We start from the raw sequence: 19,159 nt of genomic DNA on the forward strand, positions 1-19,159 counted from the left end.
GTATTAAGAACACACTATTATTCAATGTAAATACTGAAAATCTATACATAACATAAACTATAGATTTTCAATACTCGCAGTGAATAACAGAAGTCTATGATTTGCAATGGATATGGTGTATGTCCGGCTAAGAGCCTCTTTCATCAATTTCTGGTTAAATTAATCGACAATCGACTCGTAAAAGTTCCAACAGCCTTTTAATATATCAGAATATTTCCTCTCTTTTTCTCTTCTAAGATAAATGGTTTAATTCTAACAATCGCGATGATTGAGTTGACCCTCAATTAGCGTTAATCGGAGTTGGTGAAAGAGACTTTAATAAGAGTTGCCAAGATTGGTTCTTATTAACACCGACATACATCACATCTATTTTCAACACTATGATTTTATCGACAGTTTCATAAAATAGCCATGATAGATAGTTTCCATATTACAAAAATGGACATTGGTACACTGAGATAAACGAAAAAGGTTTGCTAGTATGACCACTCTCAGATTTCTCTCTATAGTTTGAATGATAGCAACGTCGGTGACGCATCGTTTAGTTCGAAGCTTGGCGGGATAAACATGTACAATTTCGTCACTCCAAGGAACTGAACACGATAGGATTACCAATATAAATACGTTTATTTTTAGAATTTCTAACATCAGTCTTTCAACCCCATTTACTAAAATTACAGTCCATCATTCTTTCTGCCGTATCAGACCGCAAAGAAGGTGGTAAATAAGGATAATTGATTAATTTTGACGGTGTATTCCACACCAAATGATTAAGATCCTCGGTGCCGCTCGAGTCGATCACATTCTCAAAATATTCCTTGATAATATCTTCTGAATTTGGCCAGCCATCCTTAGGTTGAGCTGTTGAGACTTTGGAGTTTTTCATCGCAACTAGAAATAAAAATTTATCTACTGAAGGTTAATGTTTTATGTAGCAATGATAAGATAATAGTCGATAGAATAGAGTAATTAAGGTCTAGCCAAACAAACTTGCATAATTGCATGACTATATGCATAATTGCATGATCATATGCATAAAGAAAATTACCCAATTGCATTTCTGTCATAAGAATGCATGTAAAATACAATTTGATAATTTTCTTTGTGTATAATTGTATATATTTAGGCGATTATGCAAGTTTGTCTGGATAGACTTTTACCGAGCTGTTGAAGTTCCCATATCATTGGTGGTGTGTAATGCGAAAATCGACAACCAGGACCAAATGCACAGTCTCCAATGATCATATAGTGTTTACATGGAGTTTTGCAGTATTCCTCCTTTAATATCGTTTCTGGATCTAAAGATGTTAATAATAAATTTATGTGCATTATAATCTGATTAACCCTTACCCGTACAAGGTACAATTTACCTCATCCGTACAAACATGGGTCACTAGAACCGTTCGTTTATTCATCTATTCAGAATGATTTAAAAAATTTCTAAAAATTCACCAACATACTTTCAACTTTCTAGAATAAATATTGAAACTTTATTTTGAAAAATAATAAAATGTAGTATAATTTATAATTACCGAAAAACTCATAAGTTGAGAAAAAATAGCATTCGATTTAAAAAATTATAACTTTTCATAATAAATGAATATAAAAAAATGATTCCAAGATTTTGTAATTTAGATATGAAGTTTTGAAAAAAAAAAAAAAAAAAAATAGTAGAACTTCAAATTCTACAAAAAGTTGAAATATTGATTTGAGCACATGAATATGAGTAATTTTCAACAAGAAACATATAGGAAAAATCGAGTTAAAATATGCATTTTTTTATTTTGTTGTAAAATAATGTATTTTTTAATAAAACAAATATAAAATGTAAATACACATTTAAATAAATATGTAAAGAAAAACTTTACATTTTACAGTCTAGACATACGTAAGTATGATGCTCACAAATCGGCTTTCCGCACATAAAACATTTTTTTCTGTCAGGTTTTTCTGTCAGCTGTGCTCTTGCAATAATATCGTTTTCTTGTTTCAAGTTTATGTTTTCTTTCTTCTGGTCGCGGTTCTTCTATTTATAAAATAGCGCAAATAGAATTCTAATCGTTTTTGAATGTTCGCGTGCTGTAATCTATTTTGCATGTACGGACCTGTTGCATAATTGCCAAGTCTTCTATAAAATTATATCTTTCCATTATTTCTATCATTCAGATTATATAAAATATTGCAACTAACTCCAGTTTGTGCTTCACTATAATCTTCAGCAATTCATTCGGAAACAACAAACTCCAGATCTCTAATGGCGTTCTCATTTCTCTCGCTTCTTGTTTACATTCAGGTAAATGTGTAGTAATTGACTTCCTCTCGATTCAGGCGCTTTCGTAAGCCACTTGTAGTTATCTTTTCCATAAAGATACCCAGATAGCAAAATATCGGCAGTCTGCCATCAACTGCGTCCACATTAGGCTTGTGTTTTGTTAACATCGCCTTTAACATAATGTGAAGGCAAATTGTTGGCAGAAACTGAGCAGATCTTGCCGATATTATCTGATTCTGTTATGTTTTTTTCTAGCAGTCTGTCAACAGTATTATGTACATCTAATTCTGTAACAATTCTGTTGCTATTTTGTTGGCATAGCGTATAGCAGACATTTAAAAAATCTGCTTTCTACAGACTTGGTTATCTGGGTACTGTCTCGAACCTCTGTTAGTAGATGATTGTTGTTGCTCTACTTCTTCCTGAGCACCTTCAGAGCTTTCTTCGGACTGCATTCATAGTCGTCATCGTAGTCAATCCTCTTCGCTTTCGACTTCGTTTTCTGATAATACGAAGTTTTTATTGCTGTCAGTGTCTTCTCTAAAAATGTCACCTTCGCTGTCTCGTAAAATGGCGTGACTCGTTTCTTCAGCTCTATCCATTTTGTCTAAAAAGTAATTCTTTTAGAAAAAAATTTTTTTAATGAAAACAAACATTCAGACATTAATTTAGAGTAAAAGTAGAATACTTATAATGATTTTGACACAATTTTTATTTTTCACAAAAAGCACTCTTTGTGTACTGACATAGGTCATTAGCGTCTCACGTCAACTTAAACTGTACGCGGGGATTTCCCCCACCATAAACTTTTTTTTACAGAAAAATAACAAGCGCTGGATTCATCGAGCTGGCAAGAAACTTGCACAAACAGGAATCGCTCGGTCACTAGTGACCCAACCTTGTACAGTAAGGGTTAATTATATGCAAGTATAAGAGAGGTTATATAAAATACAATGGCATTAAACAAAGAAGCAAATAAGAAAAATATTGTGTTTAACGTTCACCTTTAAATGTGCTGTAATGACTCGCTCGATTTGTCATGTGCTGCATACTGGATAAATGCTTTTTACGAGCTTCGACATCATCCTTGAAAGATCTGTCACAATAGTCGCAATAGTATGTCTTGCCCATGACGTATACGATTATCTTGTAGGAAGAATACAAATTCTATCAATAGTTACATTGTATTGCACGACAATGGAATAAATACACTCAGCAATAGTATTGAATAGTATTGTATTTAAGTATGAATCATCCTACTCAAAAGATATAGAACAAAACAAAGCAAGATCATATAAAATAACTAGAGCAGTGAGTTTATTCGCGTTGCTTAAAATCCCTAAAAATATTTGTACTTAAAACGAGATAAATATATATTCTAGCATTGGAAAAAGAGAGAAAGCGAAGATTCTGAGTACAAAAAGCAATACGAACAGACCTCTAAGAGTAAGGGTCAATCATGTTATTTTTTCCCCTAGAACGGAAACATTAAAAGTTAAAATTTTTTTTATATATGGGTGCATGTGTATATGTATGTATATATATATAAATTTTCACTTTTCATGTTTCCATATCAGCGAAAAAATTCCATGATCCCCCTAATGTTGTTAAGCAAGCCGCTTTTTTCGTGCATGCGCATTATAGTACTAGGAAGATTTAGTAACGTATATAAGTGTAAAAGATAAAATATTTATAATTTTGGCGATATTTTGCAGCAGAAACAAAGGAACCTAGGAATCCTAGGCTAGAATAAAAAAGTATAAATTATTTTATTTAATTTTATAATTTTTTTATTGATTTTCTAAAAATTTTTATATTATAATTTTTATAGAACGTCGAAACAGTTCCTACAAGATCCGTATAATTTCGAATTTAATACTGCAGTGGTACTATATATGTATATATTTGAACGCTCATGCGCGAAAAAGATGGCTCGCCTATAAAGCCTTGCGTCCACGATGCTATATAGAAATCAGTCTAAAATCTTGGATGAAGAAAAAATTGACTAGTTATATTGGTTTTGTAACCGAATTATTCAAATGTGATTTGTTAATTCTTTCAAGATCTGGATGCAATTTCTAACATTGTAGACACAAGATAACAATCTGTACTAGAGACCCAAGATACTACCATAACGACATCTAACAATGAGAGTGTTATACTAACCGCAACTTATTTTTAAGTACACATCAGGTAAGAAAAATGCATATTTTTTTCATGCATTTAGAGTTAAAAATCTTAATTTAATTATTTAATATTATATGAAAATGTTATTTGCTAATATAAACTTTGAAAAATTGAGGATGTCATTAATTGCGATTTTAATAAAAAGATTTATATATCTATCGAAGAATCCAAACTGACATTAAACAATTTTTAAAAATTCGTGTTGATAAACAAATGAATTAATTATATAACATTAAACACATCCCAATAAACATCAACTAACAGTAACATATCAATTTCACACTCAACAATATAAACGTAATATATAACACATGTGATATGTAACATTATCTTGCCGAGAGAGTAGTTATACATGTTATTATTAGTTGATGATTACTAGGATAAAGCTACTAGCAATTATATTTTTTTATAAAGGAAAGATAAATTATTGCTATTACATAAATCATTATTGGACATTGTAATGAGATCTTTGGCAAATAACTATATTCGTTATTACGTTATCGAATTTGGATTAAGTCCAATTGATTGAGTTTCCTGATATTTAGATTTTAGTTCGTACATTTAGTAGGTATGTATTTTAAATAAACGGATTATATTGTAATGTACCGTTCGTTTTAGCGCGGTACGATCGTTTTATTATATTCTTACAATATATTTTACCACAACTTGTTCTTGTGCACCGCTAAACTATTCATACGTGGTAAAGTAACGTATCGACAAGAATGTCTATTATCCATCGCAACGTTCCTCTTTCTATACATTAATTCAATACAATAAATATTCTTCATTCACAATATTCACTCCGACGTAAATTAGACGACGTTACTCGATGATAGATCATTTTCGACGATACCAAAGCTTCGCTTTAATTTTCTACAAGCGACAATAGATAACCTATAGGTAATGCGTAATCGCGTGATTCAAGACAATATTTGTTTATAAATTCGAAATTGGTAAATAAAAAATCGTGGATGTAACTACGAGAATGGAAATCGGAAATATATCCACGAGAATTTTTGCGGGAAATTAGTCGCTATCGCGAGTTCGAGATTTAATCTTAGAAGCTAAAAGTTAATGATGACCGGATATAGGATATAGGAATCGGGAATTGAAATCAAATATTGAATATCGGAAATTCAGACATGCTGTTCGATCTCTGTTTTTATATGCTTGAATATTGAACAATAGCTGCACGTACCATTGCAATCAATATCAATCGCGCAAGAATATCGCGTAAAATAGTATACATTATATTTGAGGAAATTTCAGTATTACCACGATACGTTTACTTATATTTACTTGTACAATGACTAAATTTGCGGAATTTTGTTACAATAAATACGTGTAATTATTGCTCATAGTCAGCGTTAAACGTGTAATACAGGAATGTCGCGTAATATTATTTAATACGTAATTCGTCAGCATCTTCAGCAAAATTGGTATAAATATCGGTATAAATTACAAATGTAAAGTAGAAAAACACGTGGACGAACGTGAAAATAATAATTTCGCAGTACCCTGCTTTGTGGACGAATAAAGCTAGCATTGAAGAATAAACAATTATTTGAGTAGTTTAGTTGCTGCTTCGCTGCTTCGTATTATGCACCTTGAATTGCTTACTGATCGATCGTTGCTATGATCACACGCAAGAAGTGATTGATAGCATACACAAATGAATCTTTTTAGGCCTGATAAAATGAATTTTCATTTCAAGGATACATTGATACGTTAATTTATATATGAAAAATGGACTAGATTGCAACAAAGTTGGAGGTAGCTGTCGATATTTGGGAAAAATTGACTATATTACATTAAAGAAGAAAACTAAAAAATTATAGCAGAATTTTAACTTTGGTATAAGAAGGTTTTGAGCAAGTAAACTCAAAATTATATTATTAAAAAACCAGACTCGCGCATTATCTTAACGAGATTCTTTAACTTTTTAAGCAACTATAAGGTCTATATATATATATTACGCACGCTTTTAATCGATGCAGTAGAACCTCGATTAATGATTACTTTATAATTGCTTCATTATTGACAATAGACCGATGAGTCGTACATTCATTTTTAACTACATTATTTTAAATGCCTTCTGCACAATAATATGTGCAAAGCATCTGAATAGATCATTTACGTGAAATAAATATCGGAAAAATTTTAATAAGAAATATTACAGATTAATATCAATAATATTTTTAATATATCCGCAAGTTTTATTTTGAAGCACTAATATGCAAATTTCTGCGTCAAATAGAGGTTCTACTGCATTAATAACATAAAATACTATAATAATAAAATACAATATTTTTTGTGTCCAAAAGTTTGTAAAATTATTTGAAAGTTTGGAATGTTTTCTTTCTTAATTCTTTTTATATATAATTATAATATTATAGGAAAGATGTTTCTAAATTTATAGTCCCTCTAAGTATAATAAGTTGAATAGTATGATGGGATTAATCATCAGTTTATTTTGCATTTAGATCAATACTTTTTTCCAAACTCTCAAAGGAGAAGCAATCCTACACATTTTTACACTTTCCACATTTAAAATGAAACAGACATATACGTATGTATATGTATATACATACATACACACACAAAATATATATATACATACACATATAATATATATATATATGTAAACTTTTTATAAGAAGGGAAAGAAAGTGAAAGAGAAAAATAAAAAAAGAAATTGTAGGAAAATGTAAAAAGTGCAGTCAAGAAATATACTTTTAGTTATCACATTCCATTTCAATAATAAGTTAGGAATACAAAATAAAACCGTGCTTTAAATATTTGTGTGTCATGATAAAAAAATATTCGAAAAACAGACTTTCATCGTTAGTTTTAGAATTGGAAACGCTACAACCATACCGTTTATTTTACATAGATACAGGAACTTATAAAAGTTAACATGCATATATTGATATCGGTACATCTTAATGCTCCGTTTATCATGCGTAGGACGTTAAAGTTATATTCTATCGCGTTCGTCGCGTTCCACTTAACATACCTACCAGATATGAGGATTTTGCATATTTGTTATTCTGTTGTTGTAGATCACAATTTATGTTGAGTATTATATCGGATAATTATATAGGGGACTATCTGTTCTCTGTTTCCCCTATATCATCTTCTTTTTGGTGTTTTACATAGAAGGTATTGTTATCATGTTGAAAAGTCTTTTGAAAAGTCTTGAAAAATCTGCCTATATGTATATCCCTCCGTTCATGTATGGCAGTAATAACTCATAAAAAATGTAAGTGTAAATCGATATGAGGATAGTTTAAGAATGTGGTCATGTAGCGAATTGTGTGAAATGTACTCAAAATCGATTTATAGGAGTCAAGGAACAATCTTGTTTTATTTACCATTATAGTCCTTCTTTACACAATGTAACTTTGTTCCAGAAAACTTTTTTATATATTCACAAATAATAGAAATATGTATTTAAATGTTCCCACATTTGTATGCCTCAGCCTGTAAATATCTCGTTTGAAAGATCCTCATTTTAGCCAAAGTAGAAAGCGCTTAAATCTCACTGGTCCCGGGCAAAGGCTGGATTAATTGTTAACGTAAAATAAACGGTATCGTTGTTCACAACTAGCGGCCCGAAGTAAACTAATAGTCAAATTCGTTCGGCTTGTCTGGAATGCCTCGTATATATTTTACGCGCATAATTTACTAATTTATAGATGCTACATTATAAGGTACAAGAAATAGGGGATGGCGTTCGAAACCTGTTAAGAATGGCACTGACTGTAATAAGTAATATTCTATCTCCCGGCATCCCTGCATTTGAGTAAGCGTCTTATTTTTTAGAGTCGTCGGCAGTAGAATGGATGTTGACCTCTTGACGGACCTTGTGACCGCGGAAACTTGCTTGAATCTTAGTCGCTGCCTTATGCAAGTCTGGATCGGCCAAGTCGATCCCCTCTAATTCGTGGACAGCGTCTTGCATCTGCAGCAGAATTTGACAAAAGAACGTAAAACGTAGAACGCTATAGCCTTTCGTTAATTTAAGGCAATTTTTTCATCCTCGGATACGGCTCCCCGAACTCGAACTTATTCGCAAACGGGATGTCTCTCGCATTTATTATCGAAGTTACCCTTCTTATCTTAAATGAGACTGCACGGAATCCCGCTGTGCATCAACTAGTCCGTACATAATTAATCGATACGACACGAAAGTAACTTAAACATTGTAGGCCATACCGGTCTACTGGTCTTGGGACGAGCTTTAGTAGCGCTTCGGTACCCAGATGATCATCTTCAGCTTGGAAGGCAACTGTCGATTATTCGCCGGGCATTCGTGGATCAACGTAATGTCAAAGAGTCTAACAATAGCTTTCTCTCACGGACCTCGGCACGGAAATGATCGATCATGGCGACCTTGTACATCAAAACTTGTCGCTTCATCGATCGAATCGATATCGGCATATCAGATTGAGAAAAAAATTACTTTGATTACAACAACTTTCTTAGCTATTTATTCTTGTTTTAATATATAATTTTGTTTTAATATAAAATACAATGTGAAAACTACGCGACCATAGCGATTACTTTCCAGAAATATAATTTGTGAAAAATGAATTTACTGAGATATTAATTTGCATTATTTCTTAAATATATTTATTGGAAGAGATGATTATATAAAATTAATTCATTATTTATCAATAAAATTCTATTAATAAAAAGTCTTTTCTTGTAACGCTCAGAGAGCATCTAGGAGATAGGGTTACTACATAAAGAGTAAGGCATCTTACTCTTTATCATGATTAGTTGCGTTCATCCTATCTCTTTAATCATTCTTAATATCAACAAATCAATAATTTTTAATACTTTTAAAACTTGCTTGGAAAATTAATCTTTGTTATAAGCGAAATTAATTAATAAAAAATGTTTAAAATTATAAAAACTATTGAATTTAATTATATATATCGATAGAGAATATATTATTTTCTGAATTTTATATATTTATAATTACTGTACACACACACGCAGAGAGAAAAGTATTTAGTATTTGTGACTATAATTGCATGGTTGAAAAATTATGATTAGGAGGTCCATTTTTATGGTTATTACTGCTATAATATTAGTAATAATGATAACCTTATATGTATATTTTTCTCAAAAATTGTACTATGAATTATGATAATCTGAACTATTAATATAGTAAAATGTTAAGTTACGCATGGTAAATAAAATTAATCATTTTTATGTAATAAATGCAATCGTTATTAGTGAATATAACTATTTTCTTAACATTCACTAACTATTCACATGGTAATAATTACTAAGAGATATGATAAAGAAAAACTAATTTGCACGGTAAGAAAAAACTTATGCATGTCATATTTGTAATGATCAGGGAATGGAAAGTTACTTTTTAAAAGTAATAAGTTACCAATTTTTAAAAGTAACTCGTTACAGTTATCGTTATTTGAGAAAGTAACGTTTCGTTATTTTTCCGTTTTTTAAAATTGAAGACCACCAATCACAGCGGACGAGTGCCTAAAGGCTTTCTAATCTCAAGCGTTATGAGTGGCTTAATGTATCCAATCGAACCCAATACCCCCAAAAAAAAAGTAACGCAATTACCAGTAAAGTAACTTGTAACTGTAACTTCGTTACAAGTAAAGAGTTACTTCCATTCCCTGGTAATGATCATATTTCAATGTTGAAGCAGCTATAATGTGCATAGTTAAAACAATTATAAATTTATAGTTGACCCAAAAATAACTATAAATTATAGTTAAATTATAATACTTGCAACCATTTTTTTCTCTCAGTGTATAATATATATCATATATTTATACATATGTATAACTCAAATAAGTTTTATTAAATCAGATTTTGCATTAAATGATTTAATCAAGAGCAAAAGTTTATTTCATATTGATAATAAAAAATGACTAATATTATTCGAATATATTTTCCTGACAATTAGATATAATATTAGATTAGGTGAAGTTCTGAAAAGTCAATAAAACTCTTGTTTAAAATTTCTATGAAAGGCCGAAGGCAGATACTAGATAAAGCAGCTTCTAACTCTCTCTAATCAATAAGTAACAGGTCTATATGTATACATATTTAAGATCGACAGTTAACTTTTATATATATATATATATATATACCTTTTCTTCTATCTTAGCAGTTGCACTCTCAACCATATTCATCGCCGACTTGGCTGCAGCTTGTTCCTTCCTCGACATGTGGCCCCGGAAAGTCGCTTGTATCTTTTTCGCCGCGTTACAGAGGTCTATCAAATAGAAGCTGTTTCAAAAATGATTCTTGCTCCGAACTCATATCAGGATGTATACTCGCTCACCCTGATCGTCGGCACGGAATTCCTCCTGTAACTGTTCTTGCGTAGGTTCTTCCGTAGATTCGGAGGATTTTTCGGCGGTTCGTGTCTCCTTCGACGCTGTTTCCGACACTCTCAGACTTTTCCTAGCGTGATGTCCACGGAAAGCTGCTTGTATTTTCGTGGCTGCTGCCTCTTTCTCTTCGTCTGCGTCGTTTTCTTTCCCCTCGTCGGACTCCGCTTTTGTTGCGCTGTTTTCGGCCGCCTTTGAAATATCTTCAAATAGAAGTAAAATAAAAAATAATTTCGCTTTTGGCTTAATTTTATGCGGAATGTGAATTACAGACGCTACATATGATATAGTTAAAAGTTTCTTGAACGATAACAATGAGAATGATATGCACAGAAAAAGAATTATTCTTAAATCAACTATAATATACTCATATATAAGCACAAATATTGTAATCTTGCTTTAAAGATATTAGTTTTGATTTGATTAAATTGGTTTTGATGCAAGTATTACTTTGCACTTGCACAATCAAAAATTTTACATCAATAATTACAAATTCAATCAAATCAATTCTAAAATCTTTAAAGCAAGATTGCAATATTTTTGCTTATAAATGAGAGTACCTATATTATGGTTGATTTAAGAATAGTCTTTTTTCTGATAATATAAAGAAAAGCCGATAAAAACGGACGTCGATGTATAACATTAATAAAATATTTAATGTATTATTCACAGTAAATTGCATGAGATAAACGACTTTGATCTACGACTTTGATCTGGTTTTTTGTTAATGCTTTTTCTCGTACTTTGACGTTTGAGATTTTAATATTATTATATTATATTTTATTATCTTAACCCGTTTTCTTGTCATTTAAATTATTATATTAAATTGAAAAGAACTCAAATTACGGTAGAAACTGTGTTTTACGTATGTAATGCATTACGAATAATAAACTAAATATTTTGTTAACATTACGCACCGACATCCACATTGATTTTATCGTTAACTTTTCTTTCTTATTTCGTTTTAATTTATTCTTAGAGCCTTTGCTTTTTATAATATTAACTTTTTATAATATTAAGAATCGAATACAAATAATGAAATATAAACGAATATATCAATTACTTGATATACACATCTGTAATTGCCCTCCGATATTTTTTTCTTAAGAAAATAGTGACTGTAAATTGCCCGAAAATCCATAGAAGATTGGAGGAGAAAGGGTGCGGCTTCTGATACATCCCGTATATTAGAAATGGCTGCCGTGTTAGCCACAGTTCACCTACATTTATTCCGAACATTTCACCTTCCACAGACACGTCCAGAGCGACAAGTATCGATTAGCATTTCTATTTTCGCGCTACACGTTCGAGATTATACGGTGCCTAATATACATTTTTAATATTTCACGCCTTAATGTGAAATGATGTGATAAATATTAATCGAGTCTTCTATCTCTTTTCTAACAAAGTTAAATCTTTGTGTCTTCAGTGATTAATCGACGTATCGACATAAGCAATTATTTCACATGGTGCGAATTTTCCTTTGAAAATCATAAAAAGTAATCCGGCGAATCTATCATCATTTTCCTTCATATTTTCTGACGAAGGAACAATAATAAAAGTTAATCCTCGTATTTTACACCAAGATCCTCGCCAAGATCTCTTTCTGGGGTTCCATTATATTTTCAATTTAAGTACATTCTGAATTTTTTAGAAATAAAATAATGTGTTATGTTTAATCAAGATTAAGTCGATTTTTTAAAATTAAATATTATGAATTGGTTGAGGTTTTTCGAGATCAAATGAATGAAATAATTAAATGCAAAGTACAATGATCAAGTGTGTCAATATTGGAAACTGAATTTTCTTTTAGAAAAGAGAACACTCCAGCTATTGAGCGCATTTGCGCGACACCATTTCTTTAGATTACCACTTGACGGACCAAGTGGAAATTCAAGAGATACAGTGACATTTTTGTGACGAGCAATGAATTCTTCCCCAGTTATGCGCTTCTCGGTTTTGTCACATTGTGCAAAGGCAGGTCGATCGCACAAGTCCGTTATAATTTTATCGACGTTTATGTTTATATATATTGTAAGGCTTTCTCAAAGAAAGTAAAAAGTTTATTAAAGAAAAAGAATAAAATCGCACACATTTTTTATGCATGTGCATAAAAACCGCATATTGCATTTCATTTAAAATTAAAAGGCTTGCTTGAGGATCAAATTACTATTTGTACCACGATTTCATCTTCGAGTATTCCCTTCGCGCCTGTCTCAGTATTTTTACGGCAATAATGACTCTTAAATGCTTGGACTTGCTTTATTTCTCTTCTGATATCACGCAAGGATGTTTCGCCATCGATCTACCCAGACCTTGTTACCACAACTCTCGAGGAAATCAAACTTCCTAGAGAAACATCGTTATCTTGATTATAAAACCTTTTTTAACTTTAAATATGAACTTCATTTTTGTTCGTTGTTCATATGTCGATTAAAACTATAAAGATAAATTTAGCGACATCGTAAATTATTTTATTTTTACAAAATGATATGATTTCTGTCGAAAGAAAAGTTAAAAGTCATAAAAACTATTTCTGAATGATAAACTTTTAACACATAAATTAATATTATACTTATAAATTATGATTTTGCAATTAAATGCCGTTTTTTTATTTAAAAAACAGAATGTTTTTAACATCAACCTACTACTATTAGTTAATAAAATATCAATCAAGTTTTAAATTATTTTTATTGAAAGAAGATTTTTCCTAGTTTAAAAATTATGCAAAATGTTCAATAGATTATTGTCTTTCCTTGTATCTAAAAATAAAAAAAGCGTAATAAAGATAAATCCAAGTACATTTAGTAAAGAGATTTATAAAGCTTGAGATTCACTCTTGGTAGACTGTTTTCTTTTTTTTTAAATATCTGAGAAAATTTATTTCGCGCATCTATCAATCGGTTTACACTCGTTAACTGTGAAATAGCAAACAGCTGATCTCAAATAGATTTTAGGTTTCCGAGGGGTGCGACTACTTCCGTTGCTTATTATAAAGATTCCCATTTTACTTGACCCGGCCCGGTCACGAGGCGTTCGATACGGTGTCCTCGGATGTGCAGGTACGAAGTACAAGAAAGAGACTCGCGTCGCACACCTGACAATCGCATCGTCGATGATCATTTTGGACTTTACCTCGCGCTTTATACAATTACAACGCGATTAACAGTAGCAAGCGCGATTCGCGTGCCTCGAGACAATATCACTTCAAGCCCCCGCCCCGGTCATCGCCGCCCGCCACCCGCCTCTTTTAACCCGGTTTTCCTTCGACGGTGGCATGCACGCGAGGATCGTTGCATCGCGAGGTGGCGGCTGTCGGGTCGCACTCGCGCTGCGACTCACCTTCGTCGCCGCTCGCTCGCTCGGCCTCTCACCTGCACATCCACGCGCGGCTCGGTCTGACGTGCAACTGACTGTTCCCGGGCACCGACGACCCCGTTTATAACAGTGACCGATCACGGCCCTGCCGCGCCGCTCGTTCGCAGTCGCAGTCCTCGGATTCTCGCCCTGCGACCGAGTGCACGCCGCGAAACAGGGCCGTCTCGTGGATGTCGTTCAACCCTCTGTGCTTCCAACTTTTTATATATTTGTGGTTTTTTGCTCATTTCCTATTAATAACTAGAACCGAGTATTTCTATTTGCGACCGCGAACGTTTTTAAGCTCTATTAATTTACAGACATAAGAAGATTGTCGAAAATATTATTTTCGGTCCATTTTGGACTCTCCCGGCCTAAAAAAGATATTGATCTTTTCTCTTTCTTTTTTTTTTTAAGTATTGGAAATGGTTCAAAGCGGACCGAAATATTTTATGTTTTTGTCAATATCTGGAATTTTAATTAATTATGCATTTTCAACTGCAGTTAAAGTTTCTTTGACTTTTCTCACACTATCGTACCCATTTAATTTATTAAATTATAAATATTTAAGCAATTGCATCATTGCGTAGGTACTGCAGAAGATCGTATCTTAATATGTTTTACAAATACGATGCATTATTATAAAATTATTATCTTTTATTTTAATGTAAAAAATGACAAGGCTTATATATGAATAAAATTCTAATATAAAGAAAAAGAGCGCTTGTATGTGTGTGTGTGTGTAACTCTGTAAGAAAAAGCCGAGATAGTTAATTTTGTTATTATTTAATTTACAATAACTTATTATTACTGTTACAAACGTTCCGATTTTTTAATAATACATCATCCTCAGTGTTACAAAATATACAATTAATATCGTCAAACTTAATAAAACATAGATTAGAGAGCAAGCATTTTAAAATTATTGGATAACCTTTGAAAGGTTAGTAATTGCGCGCGTCTTTGATCTACGTTTTATAAGTTTGACCATATTAATTGTATATTTTAATCTTGTAAAAATGACCTATTATTAAAAGGTCGAAATGTTTGTCGATATACTGTGTAACAGTAATAATAAGTTATTGTAAATTACGTATTAGCAAAAACATCTAGCTGGGTCTTCTTTTGCTTTATATTTGAATTGTCTTTTGTATTATTTTTTGCTATTTTATGCGATATGAAGCATGCTTTGCGAACGATTTAATCGCAATAGCGAAAATACTGTTATGACATTTAAATTGCCAAGAAGCCAACGATGAAAGAGGATTAAAGGAAAAGCCGATATAAACAGTTTACATGCTCTATTAAAATTACGTCAGTGAACGCTAAATTGTATAACATATAAGCTGCTTATTTGATAATTACTTGATTATATTCATTGCTAACCACAAATATTAAAATTATTACACAGCCGAAGGGCAATATTTAATCTGTGTTCGACTTTCGCTAAGAAAAAAAATGCAATCGTAGCATAATTTACATCAATTATTATACTATTTCTTTTTGTTATCTTCTACACTTTCATTACGTGTGAAATATTCTTTTGAATAAGAAAAGAATTACTTTCAATTACATGTACAATCTTTGAGCCTGGAATGATAACGATCCACAATTGTACGCGATGGAACTAGGTCGGACGGGTTATTTTTTATGTATAGATTGTTATAATTAGATTAGCCACAAGATTAGTTCAGTCACCAGAAAGTACACATATGCGTACATATTCATAACTTATTGGGATTTTATTGTTGGAAATATACAACTGAAGATTCAAGAAATTTTTTTGATATTTCAAATATTTATCTATGCACGGAAAGAATGATTTTGTTGAAATATTTTGAATTATATAAATATAGATCTGAAAATAGAGTTTTCAAACGCAAACCAAACGGAAAGCCAAGCAATTACATTTAAAAGTTTTTGTTAAAACATTAAAAAATTTTTGTCTACGGTAAAACATTACGTTCTCACATAGAAAGAATGGTTTTATTGAAATATTTAAAAATTCAGCTATAGATATAGATAATGAAAATAATTTTGTTGAATCATCAAAATAATTACACACACAATTAATGTAGGAATTTCAAGCATGATGAACAGTGCTGCGAAAAGTTTTTTAACATTCTAGCAACTAACTTGAGTATCCTATACATAATTATTTTAATTATGTATTTGGTCTAACAAAATTATTTTTAGATCTTTCTAATTAAATTTTTAGATACTTCAGCAATATCGTCCTTACCATGTTAGAAGACAGCGTTTTATTCTAAGAAAAAAACAATTGTTAAACGTTTTAACAAAAATTTTTAAATGTTGCATTTCGCTTTTCGTTCTCCGTTTGCAAAAGCTCGAAACTATATTTTCAAGAGCGATTAACATACACGCTACACCAATAACTTTCCGCAAGACTTTTATATATATCGATTCCATTCATCATTCCGCAGTAGCATTCCCGTAATTTGATCGGCATTCTTATGCGAGCCACATAGTTGGAATCTCTATGCAGTTGCGTCGGTATTGATGAAACTTAGTATCTCACATGCGGAAATTCATCGAAGCTCCAAGTAATTGATTTTGCTCGAACTCCAAGTTACGTTGCACGGATTTTTACTACCAGCCAGTAAAGTAGGAATTGTCGAAATTCAATAATTAAATTTGTTATATCAACTTCTGATAAATCAAGTTCTTTAAATATAAATCAATGTGCTCTTGTAATTGTATAGTACAATATTGAAACGTGCGAAAAGAGACATTATCATTTTGTCAAAAAAAAGAACATAAGTTCAACCAAACCCTTTCGAATAAATGTCTCAAACGAGAAGAAATCAATATTCGATTTTCTGTGTTTATTATTATTATTATTACTGTTATTGCTACTACAAGTTATTCTTCCTGCCACGCTCATTAATACTTGCGAAAACTCAGGTACTGTTTATTACTATCCCATAAATACTATAAATACTAATTTTGTGATTCATTTATTATGATAAAAACATCGCCCTCCAGAAATGGAGCTTTTTATTAATGATTCTTTTGTTAAATCCGTTCCTTCATCTTTTTTAACTAGACTCCATCATCTTGTCATATCTCGATTATAAAAGGAAACTTTCGTAGTTCTAGAAACAGTGAAGGGTTAAACCTTGACATACATCACGCGATCAGCACTTTTATTTGGAATTTCGATATACCCCCATCGGATTACACGAGCGTCCTATTTTACATTCGCCAAGATACGTTCATTTTCTGGCGCGTTATCGAGGATAGTATATTATTGCAAGATGGAGGAAATTATAACGACAAATTTCTAAAAATATAATAAGAGACACAGAAAATACATAATGACATCTGAGCATACAAAAATATCCATTTCATTAATATCAACTGTAAGTTCATATTCTATGTGTCCAATTCCGTTGTAAATAACAAGATAGATAGAATTAAGATTTATTCTTAAATAATTTTTACTATACGAACAGTTTTCTTAAAAATCGTTTACATCACAAGCATTTTATTCTATATATTCGATTAAAGTAAAACAACAATTTATTGATTACTAATTAAAGAAAATGATTTTTTAAGAATTTTCGTTTGATTTCAACCGATCGTAATTAATAACTCAAGTATCCATCGCGGTTTAATGAAAGGATAATAAAAAATGATCTTGTGGCTTGCAAAACATGAAGAATAATATTTCAGAGGAATGCTAAAAATTTCTATATTCATCATTGTGCACATCGAACGCATTATGAGGAAAATAGTCGTTCGTTCTGCCGACCCTACTGATTGCGTTGATATTATTACTGAAGCGTGCACGCAATCAGCTCGAAGAATCTAACAAAGTGAACAGAGGTACATTTATCATCGTAAAACAAAGCAGACTGTGTCATTGTCAAGATAAACAACGCCGTAGTTTTGCGATAGTTGTACTTTTTAGAGATTAGAATGATGCAAAAACTGCAAAACATAAAAACTAGAAAAAGCATAATACGAGAAGTAATCATCGTCAGTACAAAAACTTAATACATGCAAACTCTAGTAAAGCGGAAATATGCAGAACAAATTAGATCATGTTTATCGTATAGCTTATTTTAAATTTGCATAATGACTAATGTTGCTTGTACGATTATCAAAGTGGAAGGGATGATCGCTCACCTCCATTCTTGATGGAATCACCTTCTTTCGCCTCCTCTACAGCCGGCTGGACGTTCTCCTTGCTGGTATTACACCCCATGTCTCTTGATCCGTTCTTCTCTTAATTTTTCTTGTGTCAAATTAAATCAGACGTCAAAAAGTACCCGTATTATTGCAGTCCTCTTGTTAACATTGCGTTATCAAACAAACACAATTAAGTCATCACTTTTCTCAGTGGAGAGTAGTCTCGTAGTAAATACAATAGTTACGTTCTACTTTTTCGAAAAGTTAAAAGGTATAAATTTTCGTCTTGCACTTTTCTATTATCTTCCTTTTTATTAAAGAAATTCCTTCTTTTTCTCCCTTCCACTCGCTTTTTCTATCATTCACTGTTCGAGAATATAAAACGTCGCGTCGTACTTTTTCTACGTCTCAAACCTCCTTTTAAATTATCCTTTTGGTAATGAAAAATAGCTGTCTCCAGTCGCGACTAAAATTTCTTTGAAATTCTCAAAAATATATTTTGCACCTCTAATCGACTGTGAAAATTTGACGATTTTCATTCAAAGTTACTTTTCTCCCCTCTCGCTTTCTCTCTCTCTCTCTCTCTCTCTCTCTCTCTCTCTCTCTTCATCTACATATGCGCGCATATGTATATGTACGTTCCTCCTGCGTCCACCCCTTGCTTCCCACCGTTATTCGGGGGTTACTGACACGTCGCGTGGCGCCGGCACCTGCGAGACAATCCTTCACACTTGAAAGTAATCCGACACCTCTTCATGCGTCTCGCTGTCACGCGACGTCCGTTCCGCGTCCTGTCGCGGTTGTC

General features: G+C 32.0%; 2 protein-coding genes across 2 annotated transcripts; both read right to left on the bottom strand.

Moving 5' to 3' along the window:
* Window positions 1-607: 607 nt before the first annotated feature.
* Window positions 608-3,532, bottom strand: LOC108731622 (zinc finger matrin-type protein 5). Its single transcript, XM_018462027.1, has 3 exons — window positions 3,277-3,532; window positions 1,161-1,298; window positions 608-891 (listed from the first exon to the last, which is right to left on the bottom strand). Exons 1-3 carry the CDS (start codon window positions 3,401-3,403, stop codon window positions 656-658), a joined length of 501 nt encoding a protein of 166 aa, XP_018317529.1. The 5' UTR covers window positions 3,404-3,532; the 3' UTR covers window positions 608-655.
* Window positions 3,533-7,605: 4,073 nt separating this feature from the next.
* On the bottom strand, window positions 7,606-18,899 carry igl (IQ calmodulin-binding domain containing protein igloo). The gene is made up of 4 exons (XM_018461932.1): window positions 18,352-18,899; window positions 10,794-11,045; window positions 10,600-10,724; window positions 7,606-8,423 (listed from the first exon to the last, which is right to left on the bottom strand). The coding sequence occupies exons 1-4, from the start codon at window positions 18,428-18,430 to the stop codon at window positions 8,274-8,276; spliced, it is 606 nt and encodes a 201-aa protein (XP_018317434.1). The 5' UTR covers window positions 18,431-18,899; the 3' UTR covers window positions 7,606-8,273.
* Window positions 18,900-19,159: the final 260 nt, after the last annotated feature.

This window comes from Mycetomoellerius zeteki, unplaced genomic scaffold (assembly GCF_001594055.1).
Source record: "Mycetomoellerius zeteki isolate Tzet28-1 unplaced genomic scaffold, Tzet1.0 scaffold135, whole genome shotgun sequence".
NCBI classification, from domain to species: domain Eukaryota; kingdom Metazoa; phylum Arthropoda; class Insecta; order Hymenoptera; family Formicidae; genus Mycetomoellerius; species Mycetomoellerius zeteki.

Bases quoted from the DNA above. Each gene is read 5' to 3' on its own strand.
- igl (XM_018461932.1), bottom strand. From the start codon at position 18,430: ATGGGGTGTAATACCAGCAAGGAGAACGTCCAGCCGGCTGTAGAGGAG. The intron at 10,725-10,793 runs GTGAGCGAGTAT...TCTATTTGATAG, and splicing joins ATTCCGTGCCGACGATCAGG to ACCTCTGTAACGCGGCGAAA. The intron at 8,424-10,599 runs GTATATATATAT...ATTCTGCTGCAG, and splicing joins CTGCTAAGATAGAAGAAAAG to ATGCAAGACGCTGTCCACGA.
- LOC108731622 (XM_018462027.1), bottom strand. From the start codon at position 3,403: ATGGGCAAGACATACTATTGCGACTATTGTGACAGATCTTTCAAGGAT. The intron at 1,299-3,276 runs GTGAACGTTAAA...TAACATCTTTAG, and splicing joins TCATTACAGCACATTTAAAG to ATCCAGAAACGATATTAAAG. The intron at 892-1,160 runs GTAAAAGTCTAT...TTTTATTTCTAG, and splicing joins ATGGGAACTTCAACAGCTCG to TTGCGATGAAAAACTCCAAA.